General features: G+C 44.9%; 2 protein-coding genes across 2 annotated transcripts in view; both read right to left on the bottom strand.

The window, feature by feature from the left end:
- RALGDS (ral guanine nucleotide dissociation stimulator) overlaps positions 1-4082 on the bottom strand; it is a 92838-nt gene extending 88756 nt beyond the window's left edge. Inside the window, exon 1 of the mRNA XM_033137089.1 lies at positions 3411-4082. Coding sequence (XP_032992980.1) covers positions 3411-3431 — 21 coding nt within the window. The 5' untranslated portion in view covers positions 3432-4082. The remainder of the gene's footprint in view (positions 1-3410) is intronic.
- A 15948-nt stretch (positions 4083-20030) lies between these two features.
- Positions 20031-25153, bottom strand: GBGT1 (globoside alpha-1,3-N-acetylgalactosaminyltransferase 1 (FORS blood group)). Its single transcript, XM_033138120.1, has 6 exons — positions 25043-25153; positions 24709-24771; positions 23556-23606; positions 23431-23466; positions 22037-22171; positions 20031-21265 (listed from the first exon to the last, which is right to left on the bottom strand). The coding sequence occupies exons 1-6, from the start codon at positions 25108-25110 to the stop codon at positions 20581-20583; spliced, it is 1038 nt and encodes a 345-aa protein (XP_032994011.1). The 5' UTR covers positions 25111-25153; the 3' UTR covers positions 20031-20580.
- Between the last annotated feature and the right edge of the window lie 2600 nt (positions 25154-27753).

Genomic DNA, 27753 nt, shown 5'->3' with positions numbered 1-27753 from the left:
GGGCACTGCCCTATGAACCTCAGTCTGCCCTCAGCAAAACAAACACCCTCTGTCTCAGCCTTGTGCAGAGCTTGTCCGAGGTCCAAGGTGGGAGTCTTGTTAGAATAAAGTTATAAACTCAAGCAAAAAATTGGCCGGTCCCTGGTGGGGCCCCCAGACAGCTTAGTCCTCTGAGGTCCAGGGCAAGTGTACCCAGCTGACCACCCTCCTGGCATGGGCTTGCTCTCTTACAACCAGTCCAGCAAGTGGCACAGACTGCCAGCTTCCTCCTCCTCCTCCTCCTCCTTAGTTGCTCTTGCAGAACTCATTAGTGAGGAGGATAGGAACAAAACCATAATTAGTTGGCTCTGCCTCCACTTGCCATTGGCCCCGTCTCCACTCATTATTGGCCCCATCTACTTCTTGGGCTCGCTGCCTTCTACCCCACCAGGCCAAACAGGCACAAACCATTACTGCTCCTGAAACACTGGCTGTTCAGACCAACTGTAGGAGACAAGTTAATATCCTTTCATACTAGGGCTGTCAGACGCAAAGTCTCCCTGTTTGCCTGGCCATCTCCAGGTGGCAGCTGATTGGCATGACTCTCCAGGTATGTGAGATGGCCTTTAATAATAGTAATAATGACAATAAAAATGATGATGATGACTGTGCATACAACTTGCAAGCTTCAGCCCAGCAGCAGCTGACTGCAAATTATAGAAGGGACACTCTGGGGGTGGGGTGGCGCTCTTCTGCTACCCTCTCCCAATTAACCTCCATCTCCAAGGCCCGCCCCTGTGACATCACTGAGAGGCCTCCCCCCCATGACATCATCGGGGCCGCCCCAGATCTCAGGTTTCAAATCTCAGACTCTGGGATACTCCTGAACTGGCCAAATTAGTGAATATTATTTTCCTATGTCGCTGAGGATCATGGTGGGACACAAACTCCACAAAAGTGACTTCCCCAGCATCCTCCAAACACTGCAAGGATTCATGAGAAGGGAAGACAGGGATCTCCAACCATGTTAGACAGGTTCCCTGAAAGTAACCTCCTCCTTTCTAGGCAACTCCTGATTCCCTCTCATGGTGGGAATTAAATGAAATTCTTGAGGTTGAATTCCCTCACCCCCTCAGCAAAGCAGGGATGGCGTAATACAGCTAAGACCACGTCCTCTCGGCAGAGGTGAAGGTGATAATTTGGCAAACCCACAAAAGCATCAACAACCCCATTACGCAAAATGTTTTTTTGTGGGCTAACTGGAAGGGGTGGGGGAGAGCTAGAGGTGCCAGGGCTTCAGAGCTGGCTGGAAGCCCAGTCCCAAATTTAGATGAGTGCATCTGGTGTGGAAAGGCCTACGGCACATGCTCAGAGGCATTCTATAATTATATCATCAGCATTATTAATCCACAAGTCCTGGAACTGGTGCCTAGGAACAGAAGAATATGCCTTCTATTGAGACAGACCATAGGTCCATCTAGCTCAGTACTATCTACACTGACTGTCGGTACAGGGATTCAGGTAGGGATCTCTCACAGCCCTACCTGGAGATGCCAAGGGTTTAATCTACATGCAAGGAAGCTACTCAACCACTGGTGTGGCCTGTTGAAAAGCAGGTTGCAACGAACACCATATGTTTAAAAACACATGACACACACACACCCTGAATCCTGGGAACTGTAGCTTTTACCCCCTCACACTGGTACAATTCCCAGCAGCCTTAAAGAACTACAGTTCCCAGGATTATTGAGGGGAAATAATGTGCTTTAAATGGGCTTTAAATCCTAAGGACACTTGGGGGAAGGTTCTTTGCCAACCAGGCGCCCTTTAGATGTTTTGCACTACAACTACCAGCATGCTGGCTAGGGCTGGAATTCCAGTTCTAAACTTCTGGAGGGTTGGCAAAGGCTGTGTTAGTGGGAAGCACTCGGCACATGCTCAGAGATAGCCAACCCTTCTAATTCATGTGATCTTCACCACTTCCAAAGTGGAAGCCCTTCTGTTATTATTATTATTATTATTATTATTATTATTATTATTATTATATCCAGAATGTACTGAAATTGCATTTGCTCATATACATCTTTTTTTTAGTTTCATCTGGTTTCAACCCACATTCAACTCAATAATTGCCTTCCTGGATCAGAGCAAAAGGGGGGGGGGGGCGGACCCTTCTGAGACCAGCCAGTCAGAGGCATCACAGAGCTCAATACCAAGGACTTGGAGGAATAGCCTTTCATGATCACCTAACCCAGCGGTTTGTACTGAAAGGCAAACTGCTCCTGAAAATGGAGGTTCTATTTTGCTGTCACAGCTCATAAAGCCACCAGTCAGCCTGTCTTTCTAATCGTACTGTAAGAATACAAGGGCTTTTGTGCTGGATCAGGCCAAAGGTCCATCTGAGCTCCTCCCTTTCCAAGAAGCTCAAACATAAGGCAGGGAGGTGACTGATAAGGTCTTCCTCATAAAAGGATTCAATCGGCTTCTGTATATCCGGGCCGACTGTAGACTGAAGCACTGTGGGGCAGAGATGAAAGCATTTTCATTTATGTTATGTTTTCAGATGCCACACACAGCATAAGCTGGGGAAGGGCTGTAGCTCAGTGTCAGAGGGTCCCAGGTTCAATCCCCAGTGGCATCTACAGGTAGGGCTGGGGTAGAGTCCCTGTCTGAAACCCTGGAGAACAGCTGCCAGTCGGTGTACGCAGTATTTAGCAAGACGGGCCAATGGACTGACTTCAGCAGAAGTCAGCTCCCCAGCCCTTCTTTAAATTCAGAATCATGAGGACTGGAATCTTACTTCCTTTGGGGGGGGGATGCCAAAGCTTAGTGGTAGAGCACTTGGTCTGCATGCAGAAGGCTCTGGGGTAAATCCCTGTTGTCTCCAGGTAAGGCTGAACGATAACTGCTGCCTGAAATCACAGAGAGCTTGTGTCAGGTAGCATAGATTGTGCTGATTTAGTATAAGACAGCTTGCTATATCCCTGTTTAACTCAGCCTTTAATTCTGAGCCATTCTTAATAGCTTCTTAATTCATTTTTAGGAGGGAAAGCCATAGCAGAGAGGTAGTGCTTAATCCCCAGCCCCTCCAGGTAGGACTGGGAGAGATCCCCTGGAGATCTGCTGCAAGTCAGTGTAGACAGTACTAAGCTATATAAGGCAGTTTCCTTTCAACAACAACAAAAACAACAACAACAAGCAGTTCCGACTAAATAAGCCAACTATCCATTTTCCACCTGCTGGCAAACCCCAGATGGGGCGAAGACCTGCCTATTATTTCCCCCATTTGTGGGGGGTGGGGGGTGGCTGCTCTTTCGCTTGCGCTGCAAAGCATTACCAGGGGGTTGGACTAGATGCCCCCTTTGGGCCCCTTCCACCTCTACGATCACGATTATTATTTTCTAGCCTTTGCAAAAGCGCGCGTCCTTTACCTGGCTATCCAACATCATCATCTCCCGCTCATCGTTCCCAAAGGCTGTTTGAGGAGAAAAGGCGAAGGAGAGGAATCCACTCAGGGTCGCTTGCCCTGATCGCCGGGTCACTCACTGGTGGCTTGCCATGTGGTTATAAATCCAGCTCAGGAAAGGGCTCTCCCTCTTTTACCTTGCCTTGTCAAGAGTCCTTGCTGCCTGGCTTAGCCCAGTTAAGAAAGGCGGCCGCGGCAGCAGGTCTCCAGCGAGCCTGGCGATGCCCCAACCCCTGCGAACACCACCCTGGAGTAGCTCAGCGTCTTCTTGGCAAGCTCATAATAATCCCGTCTTCCTGATCTCCTTCTCCGGGCGGAACTAGGGCGATTCCCAGCCGGCGGCTCCATAAAACTCTCTTATACACACAGCAGCCGCTTTTTGCGTTCAGCAAAGGAGGAATTTATTTTTTCCCCCCTTCGCCACCAGCACAGTCTCGTTGCTAGTCAATTTCGCTTCCCTCCGCCTCCCCCGGCCTCTTCAGTTCCCTATTGTTGTCTCCCCGCGCTGCTTGGGGAGAGGAGCGCCTCGCTGCTTCCCTCCTGGTCGCTCTCCCGCAAAAAAGAGGTCCATGGGTGAAGAAAAAGCAGGAAGAGGAAGGGGGAAAAATGGATCTGCTTTTGGGGAGTCTGGAGACAGAGACAGCGCTCTGAACGTTACGCGCAGCTTGCAACAATTTGCAAAGGGCGGGGGTTAGTGCGCGTGCGAAGGGGAGGGGGGGGGAACTGAAATGACTCAAACAGCCGCCAGCAGGCTTTTAAAAGATCGCCTCTTCGCTTTTACTCTGCTCCCTGTGTCTCCCACATATTTTTTTCCAAGCTAGCAAACGCCACCTCGCGTTTCCAAAACACAGTAAACCGCAAGGCATCGTTGGGTAGAGAGGCTCCTGAGCGCGTGCAGAGTGCTTTCCCCAACCTCGAATGCGAATCTATATAACCTATATAAAGGTTGTATAATAAAGAGGCATCTCTAGTTGACTTGGTGGTTGACTGCACCCAGGCTGGCTGCAGTGTTCCAGAGGTGCAGACAGGCCTACAGGGAGAAAAATAAAGGGGTTGTTTTGTAGGGATCTAAAGGATTCTGAGCATGGACAGAACAGTCAAACAATAATGGAACAAAGGAGGGTTTTAAAAAAAATAATAATCTGAGGGCTAAATTTATTCTTAACATGTGCAGAGTGCCTGATCGGATTTTTTTAAAGATGCACCAATGTAGGCAAATACAGAAATTTTATTTTGTTTTTGTTGTTTTTCAAAACAAAGATGGGCACAAGGCATATGTGTGTGTGTGTGTGTGTGTGTGTGTTTTAACATCCTAAAGGAAAAGGATCAAGTTCATCAGTTTTTTTAAATAATTAAACTAATTGTAATCGGGTTGTTAATAAATTAATTGTTACTGTTTCAAATTTTATTTTGTTATTATCTTCCTTAGAAGGGCCATAGCCCAGTGGCAGAGCATCTGCCTTGCATGCAGAAGCATCTCCATATAGGTCTGGGAGAGGTTCCCTGCCCTAAACCCAGAGAATCTGCTGCCAGTCAGTGTAAACATTACGGAAGACTCAGTAGATGGCAGCTTCTTATTTAATTCGGCCTTTAACTCAGAACTGTGAGGACTCACTAGAATCTTACTTTAGAGGAAGGGCTGTAGCTCAGTGCTACAGCATCTGCTTTGCATGCAGAAGGTCTCAGGTTCAATCCCTAGTGGTGTCTCCAGGTATTATTATTATTATTATTATTTAATAAAATTTGTATAGGGCTGGGAGAGCCCCTATCTGAAAGCCTGGAGAGCCGCTGCCAGTCAGTGTAGACAACACTGAACAAGATGGACCAAAGTCTGACTCAGTGTAAGGCAGCTTCCTATGTTCATGCAAACCAGTATTCTGAATAATACTTTTTATGGGGTAGGGTAAGGGGCACTGGGGACGAGTTTATGGAACCAAGAGAGTGGTAGCATGAAAAGGTTTAGGAACCATTGCATTCACAACTATGCCAGGTCAGGGGTCAGCAACCTTTTTCAGCTGTGGGCCGGTCCACTGTCCCTCAGACCATGGGGGGGGGCTGGACTATTTTTTGGGGGGGGGAATAATGAACAAATTCCTATGCCCCACAAATAACCCAGAGACGCATCTATATATATATATAAATGTTCCCATTGTGTGTGCGGGTGTTACCAACTTGTTCCGTAACCATTGGACCAAACAGCATCAAATTAGGACACACCATTCCATGACCATCAGGGAATAACATGGGATACTTAAATTTCAAAAAACAACACCTGATATACCTAAAATAAAGAATAAACACACAAAAAATTGGCGCGCCTATTAGATGTCACCAGTAACAGCACTGACATCACAACCAGCAACCAATAGAAAGGCGCCACCCAACTCCCGAGGTGACAACTTACAGCCGCCGCCTCAAATGGCTGTCCGCTATTTGCGGCCTAATTTTCAGCTGTGTGTGCGCCTTCCCAGGCCACAGCAATCGACAGCCGCTTTCCAGAACATGAGCTCCATTTGCAATTATACAGCCGTAAGCAACAGAGTTTCGGGGTGACCAGGGAAAGTGCAGGGGAGGGGAAGGTAGCAGGCAGAAACGGGGGGAAAGACGGAGAGGAGGCAGGCAGAAATTCAATGGGAGAAGCTGTGTGGAGGGAGGAAGAAACGGGGGGAAAGACGGAGAGGAGGCAGGTGGAAATTCAACCGGAGAAGCTGTGTGGAGGGAAGAAGAAACGGAGGGAAAGACGGAGAGGAGGCAGGTGGAAGTTCAACCGGAGAAGCTGTGTGGAGGCAGTCAGAAACGGGGGGGAGACGGAGAGGAGGCAAGCGGAAATTCAATGGGAGAAGCTGTGTGGAGGAAGAAACGGGGAAAGACGGGGAGGAGGCAGGCGGAAATTCAACGGGAGAAGCTGTGGGCACGAACAGTTTACATATCTATCTATATATCTATATACAGCGGTGCCCTGCTAGACGAATGCCTCGCTAGACGAAAAACTCGCTAGACGAAAGGCATTCACTAGTGAAAGGCTGTCTCGCAAGACGAATTTTCCTATGGGCTTGCCTCGCAAGACGAATTTTTTCCCCGTCAAACCGCTATTCTCCTGTTGGTGCTTTGCAAGATGAAAAATTCGCTATACGACAGCACTCACAGAACGAATTATTTTCGTCTTGCGAGGCACCACTGTGTGTATATCTATATCTATATTTATATCTATATCTATATCTATATCTATATCTATCTCTATCTCTATCTCTATCTCTCTCTATCTATATCTATATCTATATCTATCTATCTATCTATCTATCTATCTATCTATCTATCTATCTATCTATCTTCCTTTTCTGTTTCACAAAAAAAGCCACCGCAACGCATGGCCGGGCCAGCTAGTTTTAAATAAAAGCACACATTCTACTAATGTAAAAACACGCTGGTTCCCGGACCCACCATGGGCCGGATTGAGAAGGCAATTGGGCGCATCTGGCCCCCGGGCCTTAGGTTGCCTACCCCTGGTCCAGGTCCTCTGCATGGGATATTTCCACTGTAGGCGCAGTCCCCGGGCCTGCAACACGTGCTCTTAACAGGAACAGAAGACCCAGCAGGGCCCTTCCAATTAACGGCCCCCCAGCGCCCTGCGAGGCTACAGCATATAAAGCAATGCCCGCCCCCAACCGCTTGATCTCCATTCACACCGAAGCCTGAACATTTTCAGGCACCCCTGGGGATGCTGCGGAGGTGAACAGAAGCTCCTGGAACCAGCCTTGCCTGATCAATTTCATGCCAGCAGTGAAGAGGGCAGAGCAGCGGTGGTGGCGATGGTGGAGAGGGTTGCTCTGGCAACGCGAAGCCTGCCTATATATATTTTTTTTTCATAAAATAGCATTCGGGGTTTCAAGAGTCGATGAGGATGGCGACAAGCGTGATGCAGCCGGTGACAGCAATTGGGGGGGGGCGGGTTAGACCACCACACGAGACTAGGGCAGTGTATGGGTGGGCTGCAGCTCAATCCCCACCACCACCTTCTTATCCTGCTTTCATTGATGTGGGTGTCAGTATCTATTCCCACCCACCTTATTAATTTTATTGCACGTATATCCCATCTTTTTCTCCAAGGTGGTGTACATGGTTCTCCGTCTCCCCACTCCTCATTGAAACCCCACGCCAACCCTGTGGGGTAGGTTACACTGATAGGCTGGGCCAAGGCCACTCAGTGGGCATTTGAACCCTTAACAGGGGTGCCAATTTGAATAAAATATTGGAGGGGCCCAGGTAAGCCCCGACACACACACACATTGGGAATTTCCAATAACTTTGAGGGGCCTGAGACACCTCAAATATTTCGGGGGGTGTTGAAGACTCCTCTGCTCCTAGGAGTTGGCTTCTATGAACCCTTATATACTACTTACAAGTAGACAAGTGATTCTGGGTCCGTAAATGCATGCAGTGTTGTTGCTCTTTAGCCTGAATGAGCTTCTGGTAGCATATATTAACATATTCCCACCGCCATGTGAGGTTGGTCCAGCCAGCAAAGAAACAACTCAAACATCAATGGAGTTCTGCAAGGGAGAGTGCACCATCTGCTGGCAAAGACGCTGCAAGGCTATTCCTGTCTCTTTTGTTTCGCAATCTACACTGCAGGGTTCGATATTTTAACCCTGTGACATGGGTACCAACTCCCTGATGCCCTCAGTGCCCAAGCACCCACAAAATTCCCCATGAAGGGGCCGGGCACCCACAAATTTCGGTGCCAGGACCATTCAAGCTGCATGGCACCCACAGCCCCCGGGCACCCATGGTCACGGGGCCAATCTGGCACTCCTGCCCCGTGATTGGGAATCATTTTCAGCCTGAGAGCAGCATATGCAGGGAATTTGAACTCAGATCTTTCCCCCAGCCAAAGTCCTAACATATTGGTCACAGCCTCACACGACATTCTTAGGGCTTAAGGGCAGTGATTTCTGTGAGCATTAATAATCTTTATTTTGCTTTTATTGATTGCATTTACCGGTATATCCCAACTTTTTTCTCTTCAAAGAGTTGAAGGTAAAGGTAAAGGTAAAGGTAAAGGTAAAGGTACCCCTGACCAATTAGGTCCAGTCGTGAACGACTCTGGGGTTGCGGCACTCATCTCGCTTGCGGCACTCCGAGGGAGCTGGCGTTTGTCCGCAGACAGCTTCCGGGTCATGTGGCTAGCATGACTAAGCGGCTTCTGGCAAACCAGAGCAGCGCACAGAAATGCTGTTTACCTTCCTGATGGAGCGGTACCTATTTATCTACTTGCACTTTTTGGGGGTGCTTTCAAACTGCTATGTTGGCAGGAGCAGCGACCGAGCAACGGGAGCTCACCCCGTCGCGGGGATTTGAACCGCTGACCTTCTGATCAGCAAGCCCTATGCTCTGTGGTTTTTAGACCACAGTGCCACCCACGTCCTTAGTTCTCCCCTTCCTCATTTAATCCCCAGAACAGGCAGTGCTGGCTCCAAAGTCACCCAGTGGCCCACATGGCTGAGGTGGGATTTGAACCCTGGTCTCCGAAGTCCTAGTCCAACACTCCGTCTTCAACCACAACACCACACTGGCTCACATGCCTGATGGTTATGGGCGTAGCCAGTATTTATTATTATTGTTGTTGTTGTTGTTGTTATTTGCATGGGGCAGACCTTTTGTGGTGGGGGGCAGAACCTCAAATGTACGTTTTAAGTATTTTTATTGATTTGGGAGGGGCACCTGTCCCCGCCCCCCCACCTCCCTTGGCTTCGCTCATGCTGACAATACTGAGTTGTGGCTTATTGGGATCATGGTTCCATTTGAAGCTGCCACCTGACATCCTCACACAGTTGCAAGGGCCTCAGAGTCCTATCAGGGCCTTCCTATGCCACCCCCTGCATCCGACACAGCCCTCTGAACTGAGCCACTCTGTTAATTTATTGTTCAAGCCTAATGTCACCAGTGGGGAATACTATATGTATTTATTTATGTATCTATGTACACACACACACACACACACACACACCTAGTATATATGAATATAAATGGTGTTATTATCCAAATACACATACTCTTTTTTAAAAATAAATGCTTCCAAAAATTGTTGTGCTCAGTGCTATTTTTTCTAGAAAAAGAGGTGCCAGCTTTGGGGGGGGGCATATATACTCCCCACCTTTTCCTTTAAGGAGCTCAAACTGGTGTACATTATTTTCTCCCTCTTCAATTAATCGCAATAACCTTGTGGGGTAGGTTAGGCTGAGGCAGTGATTGGCCCCCAAAGTTGCACCCAGTTAAACCTTCATGGCCTAGTGGGGGGATCTGAACCATATTCCTCCTCGGGTTCTAGTACAACATTCTAATCACAGCTGAGCATTGATTACACAGCGTGAGGGGCTCCAGTGGCTATTTTACTTGGGGCAGGGTGTGGGTCTTGGATTCTGGTTTTTACTGACATAAAGTAGCCAGAGCACACACTGACGATTCCTCCATTTTACCATCTTATTTTGCACTCCGTGCTTTTGCCTAATCGAATTTCTCTTTCTCACCGGCTCCCTCTTCCCCCACATCCTCCTGCCTCCCTCCCATGCTTTTTGGGAGCCGTTTCCCTGGAAACAAGACCCGCTTAATTCTGTCATCTTTGACATTCCACTCCTCATTCTTCTTCGGTGAGATCATCACCTGCCTGCGTGGGGGGGGGGCTCCTTCTGCAATCCTGTCTCTAAGACATTTGCCATCAGAGGGTCATTAGCCAATTGGAGCTAGTATAATTTTTTTCCCCAACCCCACTCCCCTGATCCCAAAAGATTGCAATGCAATCCTGTTTATATCCATCAACCTGAGAGAGATTGAATCCAGCAGTATTTAGTAGACAAGCATAGGATTGCACTGTTGGGCAGATAGCCAGACAGGTAGTGGGGTGGTGGTGATGATGATTTATTTATTTATATCCTGCCTTTCCCCATGACAGGGACACAAGGTGGCTTACAGATAAAATATGAACAGCTAAAAACAGGGGAGGGGGCATTAGAAACCATTAAACATTAAGAGAATTAAAACATAGCTATATCTATATCTATATGAGAGCTGGACCATAAAGACTGATCACCGAAGAATTGATGCTTTTGAATTATGGTGCTGGAGGAGACTCTTGAGAGTCCCATGGACTGCAAGAAGATCAAACTTATCCATCCTTAAAGAAATCAGCCCCGAGTGCTCACTGGAAGGACAGATCCTGAAGTTGAGGCTCCAGTACTTTGGCCACCTCATGTGAAGAGAAGACTCCCTGGAAAAGACCCTGATGTTGGGAAAGATGGAGGGCACAAGGAGAAGGGGATGACAGAGGATGAGATGGTTGGACAGTGTTCTCGAAGCGACTAACATGAGTTTGGCCAAACTGCGAGAGGCAGTGAAGGATAGGTGTGCCCAGCGTGCTCTGGTCCATGGGGTCACGAAGAGTCGGACACGACTGAACGACTGAACAACAAAATATCTATATGAGCTCTATTAGAATCATAAAGATAACTACAATAAAAACAGCACGGCACCAGCCCTTTAATTAAAAGCAGTTGTTTCCCAAAACCCTGTTGAAACAAATCTTCATCTGCCAGCAGAAGGATAGCAAACAGGGAGCCAGTCTAGCTTATCCAGGGAGGGAATTCCAAAGTCTGGGAGTAGCCACTGAGAAGGCCCTGTTCCAGGTCTCCAACTAAGCCTGCCTGTGAGGGTGGAGGGACCAAGAGAAGGGCCTACCCAAAAGATCTCAATGTCAGACACGTTCATATGAGGCAATGTGGTCCTTCAGATAGCCTGGACCTAAACCATGTAGGGCTTTATAGGTCACTAGACATTATACCCGTTAAATTAACGTGCGCTAGAAGATATGTGGTCAAACATTTTTAAAAACAGAGTTTGGGCAATGTTTGTTTATGGTATAGATCACCCCAGTGGTTATTTTTTTTCAAAAAAAAAAAGTTTGTCCTACAGAATTTCAGAGGCGACTCTGCCTCAATGTTATAGAAACTTTGTCAGCTCTGCGTCCCTGTTGCCCTAGCAACATCGGGGACATGCGCAGAGCTGACTGAGCGGCTCTCGCTTATCTCGTTTCCCCCCCCTAACAACGCGAGAGCCGCATGACGTAGCCAGCTCTGCGCATAGCGTCCCTGTTGCCCTAGCAACATCGGGAACATGTGCAGAGCTGACCGAGCAGCTCTCGCTTGACATCGCTCGACCACTGCCACTTGTAACGGCCGCTGCCACTTAGAAGTAAGTCCACGCGAGCGCGCACCCACCACATGCCCACGCACACCCGCCGCTTCAACAGTTTCGCCCGGCTGCCCGAAGTCTCTGCGCTCCAAGTCCCAACGGCTGTCCGTGGGGCACATGCGCAGTAGCGTAATCCCACGGACACAGGGACTGGACGCAGAGACTGTTAGAGATTGCAAATTGCCTACGTGCAGAAATGCAGCTGTCTATCTCCAAGCAATTAACTAGTTGGCAGAAAGCCCAGATCTGCTCTCTCTCAGACCCTTAGCAACGACCTGTGATTGGTCAATGAGTTCCTTAAGAGTGAGCTCTGTGTGAGAGCTTGTTAGTGGTTAGTGTGGTTAGTGTGTGGAGAACGTGGTCAGTGTAGAGAGAGAGAGACAGAGAGGGAAAGATTTTATGTTTTGTTTCTTTTATTTTGTAAAGTCTGTAAATAGTAACTTATGGATGCTAGTTGCTTCAATCAATAAATACTGTATATAGTTATCCAGTGAGTTCCTGAGTTCCTGCGTTGTGCTGTCCAGTCAATTACACAACAGCCAGAAGCTTCCAGAAAAGTCTGCGTCTAACTCTGCGGTGTCCAGGAATACGTTATACTCCTGACACTAAATCTTAAGAGAGACACTTGTACTTTATTACAAAGGATTACCAGCACTTTGAATTGTGCCCAGAAGCAGATGGGTAGCCAGTGAAGCTGTTCTAGCAAAGGAGTTGTCTGCTTGTGGTCTTGGTTGTGGGCTTCCCATTATGGGCACCTGGTTGGCCACTGGGAGAATGCTGGACTGGATGGGTCACTGGCCTCATCCAGCATGGCTCTGAACAAATCCAATAAACAAACTTTTAAGCTTTACGCCTTAGCTAGTGATGCTCGCTAATTTCAAACCTTCCACTTTAAGTGGGACTAATGTTGGATACAGCCCATAACTGCTATTGTGATTAAAAAAATAGCCTTCATATTAGCAAAACAGTTCATAGTAAAGAGGGGGTTCTTCCCACCACTTCCAGTACTTGTCTGCCAATTAAACAATATTTAATTTAATGAATCAATTGCCTCCTTTTTCCACTGAATCATCTGCTGTTTAATCTATCGTGTTTAAGTTTAATCTATATATTGCTAGACACTTACCTGCATTGGTGCCTTTGAAAATATTATTGATTGTAAAGGAGCCCTTCTGAGATACCGAAGGAAGAGAAAAGTAACACAGTTTCATAAACAAAAGTTACCAGTTTTAATTAGAAGGCAAACTGAATCTGCCTCTCATTTTTCTTTCACTTGTTCTCTATAAGGATTGACAAATCTGACCATTTCAATTTGTCTCGGGGCCCCTTCGGACTAGTGCTATTTTCTATAGGCTGGATTCTGCCACATTATGTACCCGGTAATAATAGCACATTAGTGGTGGATTTATGCTGGACCATCCAAACATTATTCTGCTTTATAAGGCCACATCCGCATTCTACATTTAAACCAGTATCATACTACTTTAAGCAGCCAAGGCTTAAAAAATCGTGGGAATTGTAGTTTGTTAAGGGTACTGAGAGTTGCTAGGATACCCCCTACTCAGAGAGCTATGATTCTCAGAGTGATTTAACAGTCAAGCTTTCTTCCCAGGGAAACTCTCAGCACCCTTAACAAAGTACAGCTCCCAGGATTCTTTAGGGTGGAATCCATGTCTTCTGAGTCAGACCATTGGTGTCTCCAAGGCCGAATCTACACAGATATAAAAAACGCTGTGAAAATGCTTTTTAGGGGAAAAAAAGTTTATAAATACAGTGGTACCTCAGGTTATGAACTTAATTTGTTCTGGAGGTCCGTTCTTAACCTGAAGCTGTTCTTAACCTGAGGTACCACTTTAGCTAATGGGGCCTCCCGCTGCCACTGCACCGCTGTCGTGCGATTTCTGTTCTCATCCTGAAGCAAAGTTCTTAACCAAAGGTACTATTTCTGGGTTAGCGGAGTCTGTAACCTGAAGTGTCTGTAATCTGACGCGTCTGTAACCCGAGGTACCACTGTGTAGATCAAATTTGTCATTAGCTCATCAATGCCATCTAGTGCCACATTTGTATCATGCACTTAAAACACACTTCATACGTTATATTTGCAGCTGTATAGTAGAGTCCTACCTTACTATTATCTACACTGCAGCCCCGTCAGCACTATACATTTAAAGCACTATAATACCCAATGCTGGTTTTATTTGGCAAAAAAGTGAGGGCTAGTACTCATATTGTGGCAGTGGCCCTAAGGGCCATAATGAATGTGATAATGTGAACCCCTATAAATCCTTGAATATGCTTCTAATAGAGAAGTTATGGTAACCTGTTGCTATTAGAAACTGATGATTTGGCAAAGAGGCCGTCCCCACTGGGATAGAAAGACAGCAAATACGTCAATCACAAAGGTGCAGTGCAAATGGCTACATGTAACACAGGTTCCCAACATGCATACTAACAGAATGTAACAGATTACTGTGAGAATCAAGGTTTAGTTAGCAATGCTTATTGCACATGCGTATTAAAATTAGAATGAGGTAATGATGTAAATGATTTGTTAAATTGAAATCCTTTTTTTGAAATGTTATAAATACCCCTGCCCGGACCTTTGGGCGTGGTTGCAGTTTTGCGAAAAGATTCGACTGTAACCTATTGCTTTGCAATAAACAACAATGGACTCCTAACTCCTCTTGTCTCTGAGTTTTATTGGCGTAACTCAGAAGATAAGCCATTTTTGGCTTACAACAATATACTGATAAAAGTGTAATCCGTGGCAGCACAAAATGGCTGCCATGGACAGCAAAAAAGAAAAAAGAAAAGAAAAAGAGGTTCCTGTGCTCCATACTGGTGAGTAACGCCACATAAAAAAATTCCTCATTGTACCACTTTAAAGTGATGTCTTCCCTCAAATAATTCTGAAAAGTGTAGTTTGTTGTATGCTGCTGAGTTGTTAGGAAGCCACCTATTCCCCTCACAGAGCCACAACGCCCAGAGTTCCCTGGGAAGAGGGATTGATTGTTAAAGCAACTGGGAATTATGACTCTATGAGTGGAATATGGTGGTCTCCCAACATCTCTCAGAGTTACCTCAGAATCTTGTTGCTAATGAAGTTGCCTCAGTGAATGTGAAACGTTTCCCTAAATATGTGAGTGGAGATGACGTTGAGGCATTTCTATTCAGTTTTGAGAGGGTATGCGAAGAATTTCATATCCCTGAGGATAATTGGATGATATATTTGCGCCCTCAAATCTGTGGGATTCTAAGTGAAATATATTCAGACTTGAGAGAGGAAGAATTATCAAACTATATGGTTTTTAAGCATAGGGTTAAAGTGCGTTGTGGGCTCACAGCAGAGCAGAGCAGGAAGGCATTTCGTGGAATTAAGCGGAACCCGAAGGAAACTTATGCCCAGTTGGGAAGTCGCTTGGATAGACAGCTTGATAGATGGGTAGAAGGAAGCGGTGTGAAAAGCCTCAAGGAGCTTAAACAGTTAATTTAACAAACAACACTTCCCAGGATTCCTTGGGGAGAGCCATGACACTGTTTTAAATGTATAGTGCAGATGTGGCCTCAGTTGTTCTGCAATGTGTTATTGCTGCCTGGAAGGGGCTCTCTTGCACTATAGGCACAACAAAAACAGGACACACCCACACCTGGATCATTACTGAGTCTGGGTTTAAAATCAACACCTTCTTTAGCTCTTTTAAAAATATATATTTGGGAATGAAAACCAGGATTTACTATATAAAGCCCTGGTGGTTTTTCCTCTTACGGCTGCTGGGTTAGAAACCACTTACAGGTGATGCCCCCCCCGGCAGGGATTTATTTAGATACAGTACATGATACAATAAAGAGTTTGAAGCATTACTCTCTGAAATGTTGAGTGGCTGTGTTTTAGAAAGCTCAGGGAATAGGGTTGCCAGACTTCCAGGGATGACCTGGTGGACCCTCAAGGTTTGCCCGCCCCCTTCTAGGTGCAGGAAAGTGCTTTAAAATTAAAATTAAAATAAACAGCAACAACAGCAACAATGGGTGTGGCTGAACGGAAACCAAAATGGCCACTTAGAACAGAGTTTCCTTCTCTGGGTGCCCGTTTTAACTAAAATCTGTTTGACTGCATAGCATTTATTTAAATTAAAAAATATATATTTTCCCTCTGCCTGAGGGAATGTCCACAGTAGCATTTCACTCACTCCAAACAGGGAAGCTTAGCTCAATACTTCATGTGAGGCCCTGTTATAAACAAAAATCTGTCCTTATTCCCTTATGGGGTACACAAGAGCCCTTGTAGAGTTCTCCATCAGTAGGAGTGAAATATACTTGGAGTCAAGTGTGGATTTCATGCTCTTTATTCAGCTCATAGTAACGAGGAATGGAAGTTCCCCCAAAACGTCTGCTTTATATACATTATTTATACAATGGGCCCCACGTGATTGTCTAATTCTGGGATATTCCTGTATGCCAATCAGGGTGCGGATTCACTTCCACCTGGAGCTGGATTGGGTGGCTCCTGCGGACCAATCAGACTGCTGCATTCTGGATCCTATTGTTCTAGGACCAATCAGACTGCTGCATTTTGGATCCTATTCAACTAAGTACATAACAAGGAGACTATAACAGAGACCAACCAGAGAACATTTAGAAGCAAAGCAGCTAGTAAGCTTGATCTTTATTGTTCTGTTGCAACAGGGTTGACCTCCCCATACACAAGAGAGCAGGGAAGGACTGCGAACAAAGGAGCGCCTGGCCTTATATAATTTTTTTTTTAAATTGCCCACACTGGAGTTCAAGACTACCCCCCAGAAGCATCACACATAGATCACAGAAGAGGTGCAACCCAAAGCCCACCCCCCAGATACATCACACCTACATCACTCAAAAAGGCGGTCTCCAACATATTTTAAGAGAAATCTGAGTGCCCTTGTTTACCTTCTGTCTGCCTGTTTGTGATAATGCCTTATCTGATTGCCCTTCCTGATTAGTAGCCTGGCCATTCCTTTGGGATGGTAATCTCTTTTAATTCCTGGGCAATTGGGAAGTTCCCTCACACCCTCCCTCCTTGCAGAGAAATATTTGGTAAACATTTGGTCAGTTATGAGTATCAAAATGGTGTCAGGAGTCAAAATGGTGTCAGGACTGTCTGCCTCAGACATGCAGCCTTGTTTGCTTGGCATACTTATGAACAACACACACACACACACACACACACACACACAGACCTTGATATTCTTACAATAGCCCCTATAAACAAGTAGAGAAGAAGACAAAATGGCTGCTGTGCCTCCTAAAATAGCAGAAAATACAGCTGTAAAACCAAAATACTTTGATGCCACATTCAGGGAATAGTTTGAAGCATAATGCGTCTCCCTTAAAAGCCAGAATCATATAAGCCTAGAAGGAATTAATAGCTCCTCTGGAAGCAAAGGTAAATACAATAATGGAAAAGCTGGAGGGTACTGCTGAAACAGATTCTGCAGCAGTGGATTTAAGTTTGAAGCAAAAATTAAAAGGCTGCTTCGGGAAAATAAATGCATTAAGTCTAAGCTTGAAGAAGTGGAAAATAGTCACTAAAGGGTTAATATACACAGGATTAAAAAGGAGACAGAAAGAGATAATATTACAGGATTTATAATCCAATGGTTTAAAACTGTTATACATTGCCTGGAATTGTCCCCAGAAGATATGAAGAAGAATGCATAGAGTACTGCCAACCAGCCTGCAGGGTACAGCACCCCCAAAGGGTATTCTTACGAGCTTCCACTGTTTTTAAAAAGAAAAATGAGATTTGAAAGGCTTTGAGAAAGGTTGAAATAATAATACATGACAATAATCCAATCATTATTTTTTAAAATGTTTTTTTGGACACTGAAAAAATGAAGGGAACTTTGCCACATAATACTCAAACTGCAAGATGTAGGAATAAGATTATTATTGCAAGATGTAGGAATAAGATATTATTGGGCTTTCCCCTTTTGTTTAGTGACTGCTAAACAACACTCATTATGCAAAAGGCTGGACTGTATGAATCCCAAACCGGAATTAAGATTGCCGGAAGAAATATCAACAACCTCAGATATGCTGATGACACAACCTTGATGGCAGAAAGTGAGGAGGAATTAAAGAACCTTTTAATGAGGGTGAAAGAGGAGAGTGCAAAATATGGTCTGAAGCTCAACGTCAAAAAAACTAAGATCATGGCCACTGGTCCCATCACCTCCTGGCAAACAGAAGGGGAAGAAATGGAGGCAGTGAGAGATTTCACTTTCTTGGGTTCCATGATCACTGCAGATGGTAGCAGCAGTCACGAAATTAAAAGACGCCTGCTTCTTGGGAGAAACCTAGACAGCATCTTAAAAAGCAGAGACATCACCTTGCCGACAAAGGTTCATATAATTAAAGCTATGGTTTTTCCAATAGTGATGTATAGAAGTGAGAGCTGGACCATAAAGAAGGCTGATCGCCGAAGAATTGATGCTTTTGAATTACGGTATGGTGCTGGAGGAGACTCTTGAGAGTCCAATGGACTGCAAGAAGATCAAACTTATCCATCCTTAAAGAAATCAGCCCTGAGTGCTCACTGGAAGGGCAGATCCTGAAGTTGAGGCTCCAGTACTTTGGCCACGTCATGAGAACAGAAGACTCCCTGGAAAAGACCCTGATGTTGGGAAAGATGGAGGGCACAAGGAGAAGGGGACGGCAGAGGACGAGATGGTTGGACGGTGTTTTCGAGGCTACCAACATGAGTCTGACCAAACTGTGGGAGGCAGTGGAAGACAGGAGTGCCTGGCGTGCTCTGGTCATGGGGTCACGAAGAGTTGGACACGACTAAACGACTAAACAATAACAAACAACACTCTCAGCCACCAAGCTCAAGGAACCCACAAAACTATTAACAGCACTAGAACTGGTCTGTCCGCCTGGGGTTATTGATTTTTTTGGATAGTGAATCCATTGGTGAAGTTGACCCAGTTCAGGAGCCCAGATGAGAGAGCTACAGCAAAGCCAAAAGACCATGTAAGAGAATAAGAGGACAATGAAGAGGCAGCATTGCACATTTTTCAGAAAGGTTACTACACTCTTTAATTACCAGGAACTAATGCAGAACTGAAGAATGCAGTTTAAAAAAGAAAAAGGGCTCCTTTTCTATAGAAGTGAAAACAATCAAACTGGAATGACCTGAAAATATAAATATAAAGACTATTTGAAACAACGTGAAAAATTAGACATTTGAAATTGAAATCAGTGGACTTTATAGGCGATAGCATTAAAATGTTAGTTTAAAATAGGATATAAGAAGTTTAATTGTGATTTTAGTATTTTTTTGTATTTTTGTTAAGAATAAGGGGTTAGTCATAAGATGTTAGATAAGGATTAAGATTTTATAAAAGTAGCGTTAAAATAGTTACAAAGTTACTACAGTATATTTGAAATGAACGCAGAAGAGAGGACGTGGGGAAGTCCCCCCATAAGATTATAGATAAGAGTAAAATTATGAAATAGGGGTATTATTGTTTTTATAAATGTCTTATGTTTGTATAAGTTTGTTTTTCTTTTTCTTTTTTGTTTTGTATTTTGTAGTATGCATGTATCCTTTTCTCTTTTTTGTCTGTATCTTTTTAAATACCAATAAATTCTTTATAAAAAAGAAAAGAAAATATAAATATCTTGAAAGTACCCAGAGGTTGGGACATGAGGTTTACAAGAAAATACCCCCTTTAATGTGCTTCATCATTTACTTGTTTAAAATAAGTTTGATTTTTATGCTTATGGTTTTCTCTATACCCATAGTAGCACTGGAGTGCCCTCTACTGTTAAAAGAGGACACGTACCAGGATGTAAGTTCTAAAGGTTCTGGGTTAATTCAAAGGCTCCCCCCCGCCCAAGTTGTGATACAAGTAGATTTATTATAGAAGTAGATTAATGTGCAGAACCAAAGCTAAAACATGGAAAAGTTAGATTGGCAAAGGGCACTATTGCCAAAATGAGTACAGGTATTAATGTAATTTCTTTAACTGTGAAGGGGTTGGGAGATCCAATAAAACATACCCGGAGGAAGGGCATGGTGAGCAGAAAGTGCCTCATTTTCAGGCAAGAGGTTTAGCCCTTTAGCCACTTCTTCAAAAGGGGCAGAGCCTAGGAGAGATGGGTGGGAGGAAAAGGATCAAATGCCCTCCAGTCACTTCCAATCAGTGTGTCTTGCCCCATGGGCTTTTGAACTTTCTTTGCATGCTGCCCAGGCAACATTGAATCAGCTAGAGAAGGATACATGAAAGGCCAGCAAGGCTGAATCCCTTGGTAAATAATGGGGAAAGATGAACTATCCCTCCCCTCCTCCGACTTTGACTTTAAGCATGTGCAGATTGCCATGGCATCGCTGCCCAAACAGCCCTGCTGCCTCCCCATTCCTCACAGCAGAGCGCATAACCACAAGTTAGCCTTTGATATCTAAGTAGGTTGTTTTTCAAAGTTTCAGAAATTGCAAGGTGAGCTTTGTTCCCCATCTTCCCAGCTGATTGAGCTCTTTGTCCTCCTCTGATCCCAAAGACAACCCTTCCACCATTAAAAAAAATGTAACTTAGGCATCTTGTGCATTCTAAATCCTTCACCGACATTTTCTTTAGTAATCCTTACAATAGCCCCTTGAGGTAGGAGGGTATTACCATCCCTGTTTTGCAAGTGGGTGGTGGCAGAAAAACAACAGTGGCTTGATCCAAAGCTACTTTGTGAGTTCTGTGGGCTGGGTGAGATCTGAGCCTACTGCCTGCACTCTCGGCAGGGGTTGGGGGACCTGTCTGGTTTTGCGAACCCTGCAATGGATCTGCAGGTCCAAATAATTTGACCCCCAGGGCTCCCCTGCCCAGAAATACACAGTGAGGCCAAGATGGACCCAACCAGGGTCAGTCCCTGACCTCCCTGTAATTCTTGCTCACTGACGATAACCGTATGAGTCTCAGTTCAGGTGGTTTTGATTCTTTGTCGTTCCAAAGGTACTCGGGTGAGAGGAGCTTTGAAGGCTTCTGGGAAAGGAAGTGCCTGTTCAGATGGCTCTCTTCATGCCAAACCGCCACGATGCTGTTGGCCTTGTCTGCCAATATGGCCATGTGGCAAGCCCTGGTGAACTCGTAGACATTCTTGACCAGGCCTCCAAAGGCTGCCCCTCCATAGTAGAAGTCTCCTTCTTCCTGAGAGATGTAGGCCATGGAAGCAGGTCTCCTCTCATATGGGAACGCTCTCCGAGAAGCCTTGTAGTAACCTGGGTGGATCACAGCCACCATCTCCCCCAAGGTCTCTGGGCCCCACGGGTTATGAAACAACGTGTCAATGTCCAGGCAGAAGAGATAGTCAACCTCTCGGTGGGCTGTATCTGAGATGTGCCTGTTTATGACCTCCATCCTGCGCATGGAGATTTCTTGCCAGTGGGCACGTTTCTTTATAGGGATGATGTGGAGGGTTCTCCCAGGCTGCAGACGGACAACGGAGATGTCTTTGGGGTTGTCTGTGAAGATGTAGTAGTTCACATGGTATCCCACCATGAAGTACTGTTCAGCTGACTCCAAAAAACGGCTTGCAAATCGTATGTATCTGAGCAAACATTAAAAATATATATATTAAGAGCAATCGCTCAGGGCAGAGTTTTTAAAAAGCATCTTTTCAAGCTGCACTGCTTCTGGTCAGTGTATGCAATATTGGGTAAGATGGATCAATGGTCTAATTTGGTATAAGGCTGCTTCCAAGGCTCCTAAGGCCCCTTAAGGCTGGAGGTTCCCCATCTTGTTTAAAGTAAGGTTGCCAGACTTTTTTCAATGAATCTGGGGACACTTTTCAGCTTCAGTGGATTTCGAATGGGGACTGATTTGTAAATCCGGTCACCAGGAAATGGGGTCGTCTGGTAACCTTAGTTTAAAGTGATGTGCAAAGTAGGCCAGAATCAGACCAGGGGTCAATGTGGCCTAGGGCTACCCATCCTAAAATGCAGCAGCTCAACAAAGCTATTAACCCTGATGGGTGTGCTCTCCCTCCACTGTTGGAGGCAGTAAATGTTTCTGAATATCACTTGGTGGAAAATGCAGGAGAGTTACCTTTTAGGCTTGATCCAGCAGTGCTCATCCCATGTCCTTAAGCCCAGTCAGAGAATAGCTGTCAACTTTTTCCTTTTTTAAAAAAGGGAAATTCCCTTATTCTGACTAGGATTCCTCGCAAGAAAAGGGAAAAGTTGACAGCTATGAGTCAGAGGTCTGTGCCAGGCACTGGTAACAAAGGCCTTTTATAACCAAAGTTGCTACAGCCCACATCATGTTTTAGATTTCGGCAAATGTGCAGACCTTCCCAACTCCTCCTGCCCTTTCTGCTTACTTTCCAACAGCGAAGGCAGTCAGTCCAATGGTAAGGTTCAAAGGCTTGTAGATGCTGTCCAAGATTTCAGGGCTGAATGTCCCCTCCCAGACAATGGGGGCCAACCACGGAGTCACGGTGAGCACATCAGAGCGCCTGTGGAAACCAGGAAAAGAAAGCAATGCAATGTCAAAAGTGTTGATTGAGCAAATAGGATGCTACTGGTGATCAGATCTGTCAATTTCAGTTTCTTATTTTTCCGAATATACAGTGGTGCCCCGCTAGACGAATGCCTCGCTAGATGAAAAACTCGCTAGACGAACGGCATTCGTATAGCGGAAGCTGCCCCGCAAGACGAAAAAGTCAATGGGGCTGCTTCGCAAGACGAAAATTTTTCATCTTTTTTTCCGTTTAGCGGAGCGTGGCTGTCATTGCTGCTTCGCTAGACGAAAAAACCACTAGACGAAAACATTCGTAGAATGAATTATTTTCGTCTAGCGGGGCACCACTGTAAGTTCAATTCTCCATATTTCCACCTGTTGTTGTATTTTAAGGTACAGTACAGTACTCCTGAAACTTCATCTGCATTTTCCTGCAAGTTTTCCTGATACACATTTTTCATATGCAATTATGGCTAATATACATACACAGTTTTCAAAGTCACTTTCCCTAATATAATGAATTTCTATATGTTCTATTCACTAAAATATACATTTTCAAATGCACACTTTGTCCTAGAACACACTTTTTTTTGTACACATTACTCAGCTGGAGAACTGCATTGCAAAAATTTGGAGAAGTGTGAACACGCTTGCCAGTTCAGGAAAAGTCATCCTGGACTTCTATTAGATGTCACCTCAAAATGGTGTTAATTAGACGGGCCTCTGAAGCGAGAATTTTATTTTACCGGTAATTAACCAGTATTCATGAATTTATTATTTAACTACGCAGCACCGAGTTATACTGTGGAACTCACTTCCACAGGAGGCAGTGACAGCCACCAACTTGGACTGGACAAATGCATCAAGGGTAAGGCAATCAATGGCTATTAGCCACAACAATATATCTGCTCTGCCTCCATGGTCAGAGGAAGAAAGGCTTCTGAATACAAGTTGTTGGAAACTGCAGGAGGTCAGATTACTTGTGTGCTCAGATCCTGGTTGAGGGTTTCTGTTGGGTTCTGTGGTTGGCCATTGGGAGAACAGGATGCTGGACTTAGATGGGCCATTGGCCTGATCCAGCAGGGCTTTTCTTACATTCTTATTTACATTTAAATTTTTGTCTTATTTAAATTTTTATGACTGTTGAAACTTTTGTACAATGTCTACTGCTTTGTTGCATTTAAAAAAAACAAATTTGTTAAAAGTTTTAATAAATAGAATATATGAATCGGGCCAGTCCTTTCTGGCACTTACGTCTGTTGCACAGACTCTGGCTGTGGATAAAATAATCTGAAAAAGATAATAGTGATATATTAGAACAAATCTCCAGGAGAAAGAAGCAGCAATTTTAAAGAAGATGCAAGTGGAAGAGAACTAACTGTGGGAAAAGCTGGTACGAATTCTCCTCTCTGTACTGTAGTTTCAAAGCACTGTCCAAAAAGAGAGAGAAAGGGAAATTAAACTTCTATTTATTCATTTGTGTGTGGTGTGTGTGTTTGTGTGTGTGTGTGTGTGTGTGTGTGTGTGTTTAAGGTATACATTACTTTATTGGAAATAAAACCTCTAAACAGTTTGCAAAAAGCAAACAATTGCATCAAACATTAAAATTGTCAAGAAAAGGAAAGTTAAAAACAGGATTTATTTTTTAAATAAAAAAGATGCAAAGTGTTATGAAAACAGTTTGGCTAAAAACATACTTAAAACACAAGCCTACGTGTTCTGTGAGGATAGATTTGTCTGAACAAAAATCTTTTCAGTGGGTGCCAAAAGGAGTATAGTGAAGATGCCTACTTGACATCAATAGGCTGGGAGTTGCAAAGTAGAGGTGCTGCCACACTAACATACATACACACTAACCAAAAAGCATAGAACTGTAGAGCTAGAAGGTACTCTAAAGGTAATCTAGTCTAATCCCCTACAGCAGTGGTTTCCAACCAGTGTGCCGTTGGCACCCTGGGGTGCCTTGAATGATGGTCAGGGGCGCTGCAGGCAGCACTGGCCTCTTTCCCTCTTTCTTTCCTTCCCTCCCTCCTCTGATGCCCTCTCGCATCTCTGCCTCCCAAAGGCTTGCACAATGCACAGCTGTTTGTTGCAGCAGCCCCGGCTACAAGCTCCCCAGGCGGATGATGCCTCTGGGGCTGGCCAGGGGGTACTAGCTGCCAGGAGCTGAGGCGGCCTTTGCTATTGGGAATGGACAGATGAATCCCAGGCCCCTGCAGGGCAGTGTGAGAAGGCACCTCTCTTTGGGGCGGGGCGGGGGAGCAGCTCAGAGAACAGGGAGAGGAGGGGAGGCTGAAGGAACACTCCACAAGTGAGGGGGTTGGAAAAGGGGTGAGCAGCTGCCAGCTCCACAGGCAAGGGGTGACATAACTGGGCTTCATAGCCCCACAGGGGTGTCGCAGAAAGAATGTCGTTGGTCAAGGCAGCTGTGGACTCAAACAGGTTGAAAACCTCTGCCCTAGAGTGCAGGGACCATAGCTAATCACATAGCATTGGATGGAGTATTGAGGCTCTGCAGTTTATGGTACTTACAAGAGATCTGGGCATGGAAGATAATACGGAAGGTAGTGGGTCGGTCCTTTCCCGATCAAAACCCTGGGGACCAAAATAAGCAGTTAAAAGAGGCAGAAAGGTTGTGCAGGACTTGAGAAATGTTATCTGAATGCGGGCATCTGCAAGGAAATGAACAATAAAATTGAAATATACTTGGAGGTCTTGTTGGACTTGGCGTGGTGGTGGTGGCAGGCTGTACTTTTCTCCAATCCTCATATTTACATGGTGGGAATGGATTAGGTACTGCTTAGTATTCCAAAGCCATCCAAGTTGGTGGCTGCCACAAACCAGTTATTCAGGGAAAGAGACTCACCCGATAAATAAGGAAATGGTGCTAAAGGCGAGTGCAAGGACAGATAAGATCAGTTTCTGAAGTTTCATGTTTCCTGGGCTGGAACAAAAGAAAAATTGAGGATACCCAGAGTCCAGATCTTATCTAGGTTTCACCTAGGGAAGTAATGAAAGTAACATTAGAGGTGTGGCATAAGAATTCTAAGGTCTCAAATATAAATAGGAATAGGAATAATTTAGGAATAATTTATTTATTATTGGCCAAGTACATTTTCCAACATATTTGGAATTTGTTTCGGCTACATTGCAATGTAAACATACAGACACTGTTCCTCTCACAACACAAAGAAGCAAAGAAACCCCACCCATATTTTACCTCCCCTTCAGCTATACAACTACAAATTTAACAATTTAATGGCACAAGGGAAAAAAAACTATTCTTTTCATAAATGTTCATAAATGTATAAGGCAAACACATACATAACTATAAAAACCACGTGTCTAAAATAGTACAGGAGAGCAATCCTGAAGCCATTTTGACTCTCTCAGTGACCTCAAATATTCCTGTGCAGTAAGGGAGGAAAATGGGGAAAACCTTTCCATTCTCTTCTTGCTTACAAAGCCTGTCTTAAAGGGCGTATTTGTGTATGAATTGGGGGAGCCTGTTACCTGGATTCAGGAACTAAAGTATTAACCATCACAAAAGAATGGCCAGACTGCCCTGGTAATGCAACCAGTGACCATTATCAAGTATCCTGGCATACAGGGTTTTTGCTGTAGACCACCTCCTTCTGTGATGTATGTATGATGTTTTAGGGGGTGGTCTTGGGTGACAGGTTGGGCATTTTAAAGAGGGCTTGCACACCATTGTTCTGGGTTCTCTCCTCCTTCCTGTGTGTGGTGAGAGGGGACCCTGTTGCAATAGTACTTCTCTTTTACAATAAAGATCAGCCGCTTTGCTTCTCAATATACAGTGGTACCTCTGGTTGTGAACAGGGTCTGTTCCAGAGGCCCGTTCGCAACATGAAAAGAGCGCAACCTGAAGTGCCGCATCTGCACATGTGTGCGGTGCAATTCGGCGCTTCTGAACATGCGCGCACGGAAACCTGAAAGTAACCCGTTCCGGTACTTCTGGGTTCAGCGTGTTCGTAACCCATAGCAAACACAACTTGCAGCAAACACAACCCGAGGTATGACTTTACTCTGGTTGGCCTCTGTTATTTTCTCCTACCGATAGGGAACCCACTTAAGGACTTTATACAGGCTCTTGGATACCCCATAAGGGGAATGGAGCAGTTTTTTCTTATAACAGTTGGGAAAGTCTCTCTCCTAGTTCCAGATCAATGTAAAAGGTATCCAAGGGAATCATTCTTACTCACTGCTTGTTGGTTATCTCTCAGTGGTAGAGCGTCTGCCTTGCAAGCAGAAGGTCCCAGGTATGATCCCCAAAGGCAACTCCAGGCAGGGCTGGGAGAGAAACATACCTTCATACAGTACACTTGTTTCTATACACGCTCATACATCCCTCTGTCTTCCATCCAGGAGAGCAAAAGGCATTATTGGAGTAGAACAGGGCCAGTGAGTAACTTGTAAGTAAAAGCTAAAGAGTGGAGTCTTAGCGCTTATTTAACTCTTATTAGTACCACCACCCCCTGGCTTAATTCACAGACATTGCCCTTCAAATAATTCTCTCTCATAATGGCACCAGGCAGACAATACAGTAAAAGCATTCGTAATGTTGCATTGGGCAAAAGGCCCTTCTTCTGAGCTACGCCAATAAAACTCAGAGACTAGAGGAGCAAAGCAATAATAAGGGTTACAGTGGAAATCGTTTCGCAAAGACTGCAACCCCGCCAAAAGGTCTGGGCAGGGGTATTAATAACATTTCAGACAAAGGATTTCAATTTAACCAATCATATTTCATTATCTCATTTTAGTTTAGTACGCATTTACATTACCTAATCTAATACGCATGTGCAATAAGCATTGCTAACTAAACCTTGATTCTCAGAGATTGTTACATTCTGTTAGTGTGCAATGCATGGGAACCAGTGTTACGTGTAGCCATTTCCATGTATCCACTTATGTTCTAGCTCATGAATGCGTCTTTATGATTGAATATTTGCTTGTTCTTCTATCTCGGCATGAGACGGCATCTTGCCAAAACCATCTGTTCCTTAAAGCAGTAGGTTACCATAATTCTCTATAGAAGCATATTCAATGATTTATAGGGGTTCACATTATCACATTTTTATGGCCCTTTGGGCCACTGCCACAGTACAAATTGAGGATTGTTTTGAGATAAGCCCTCTTAATGGCAAGTCAGGCAGTTTCATTGTGGTTTGGAAGGCGGCAAAAGTAAAAACAAAAATGGAATAGACTTTTCTCAACTCTTTCACCTCATGCCATTCTCTCCCCACCTTGCAACCTATGTACCACCCTCTCCCCAAAGTGTGTTTACACCAGGGGTCAGCAAACTTTTTCAGGAGGGGGCCGGTCCACTGTCCCTCAGACCTTGTGGGGAGCCAGACTATATTTTTTTGGGGGGGGAAATGAACAAATTCCTATGCCCCACAAATAACCCAGAGATGCATCTATCTATCTATCTATCTATCTATCTATCTATCTATCTAAATGTTCAAGCTGGGTGTTTGTTGGCGAGAGCCTTGCTCCGTAACTGCTTGACCGATTTGTATCAAATTTGGACACAACACCACATTCCTATATGGGAGT

The sequence above is a fragment of the Lacerta agilis genome, chromosome Z (assembly GCF_009819535.1).
Source record: "Lacerta agilis isolate rLacAgi1 chromosome Z, rLacAgi1.pri, whole genome shotgun sequence".
Lineage (NCBI taxonomy): Eukaryota > Metazoa > Chordata > Lepidosauria > Squamata > Lacertidae > Lacerta > Lacerta agilis.
Note: the sequence above shows the minus strand (reverse complement) of the source record. Positions and strands in the feature narration are given on the sequence as shown.

Coding starts and splice junctions, on each gene's coding strand:
- GBGT1 (XM_033138120.1), bottom strand. CDS start 25,110: ATGAAACTTCAGAAACTGATCTTATCTGTCCTTGCACTCGCCTTTAGC. Junction 22,172..23,430: donor CCAGAGTCTGTGCAACAGAC/GTAAGTGCCAGA, acceptor TGGTTTCCACAG/GCGCTCTGATGTGCTCACCG. Junction 21,266..22,036: donor ACTGCCTTCGCTGTTGGAAA/GTAAGCAGAAAG, acceptor ATGTTTGCTCAG/ATACATACGATTTGCAAGCC.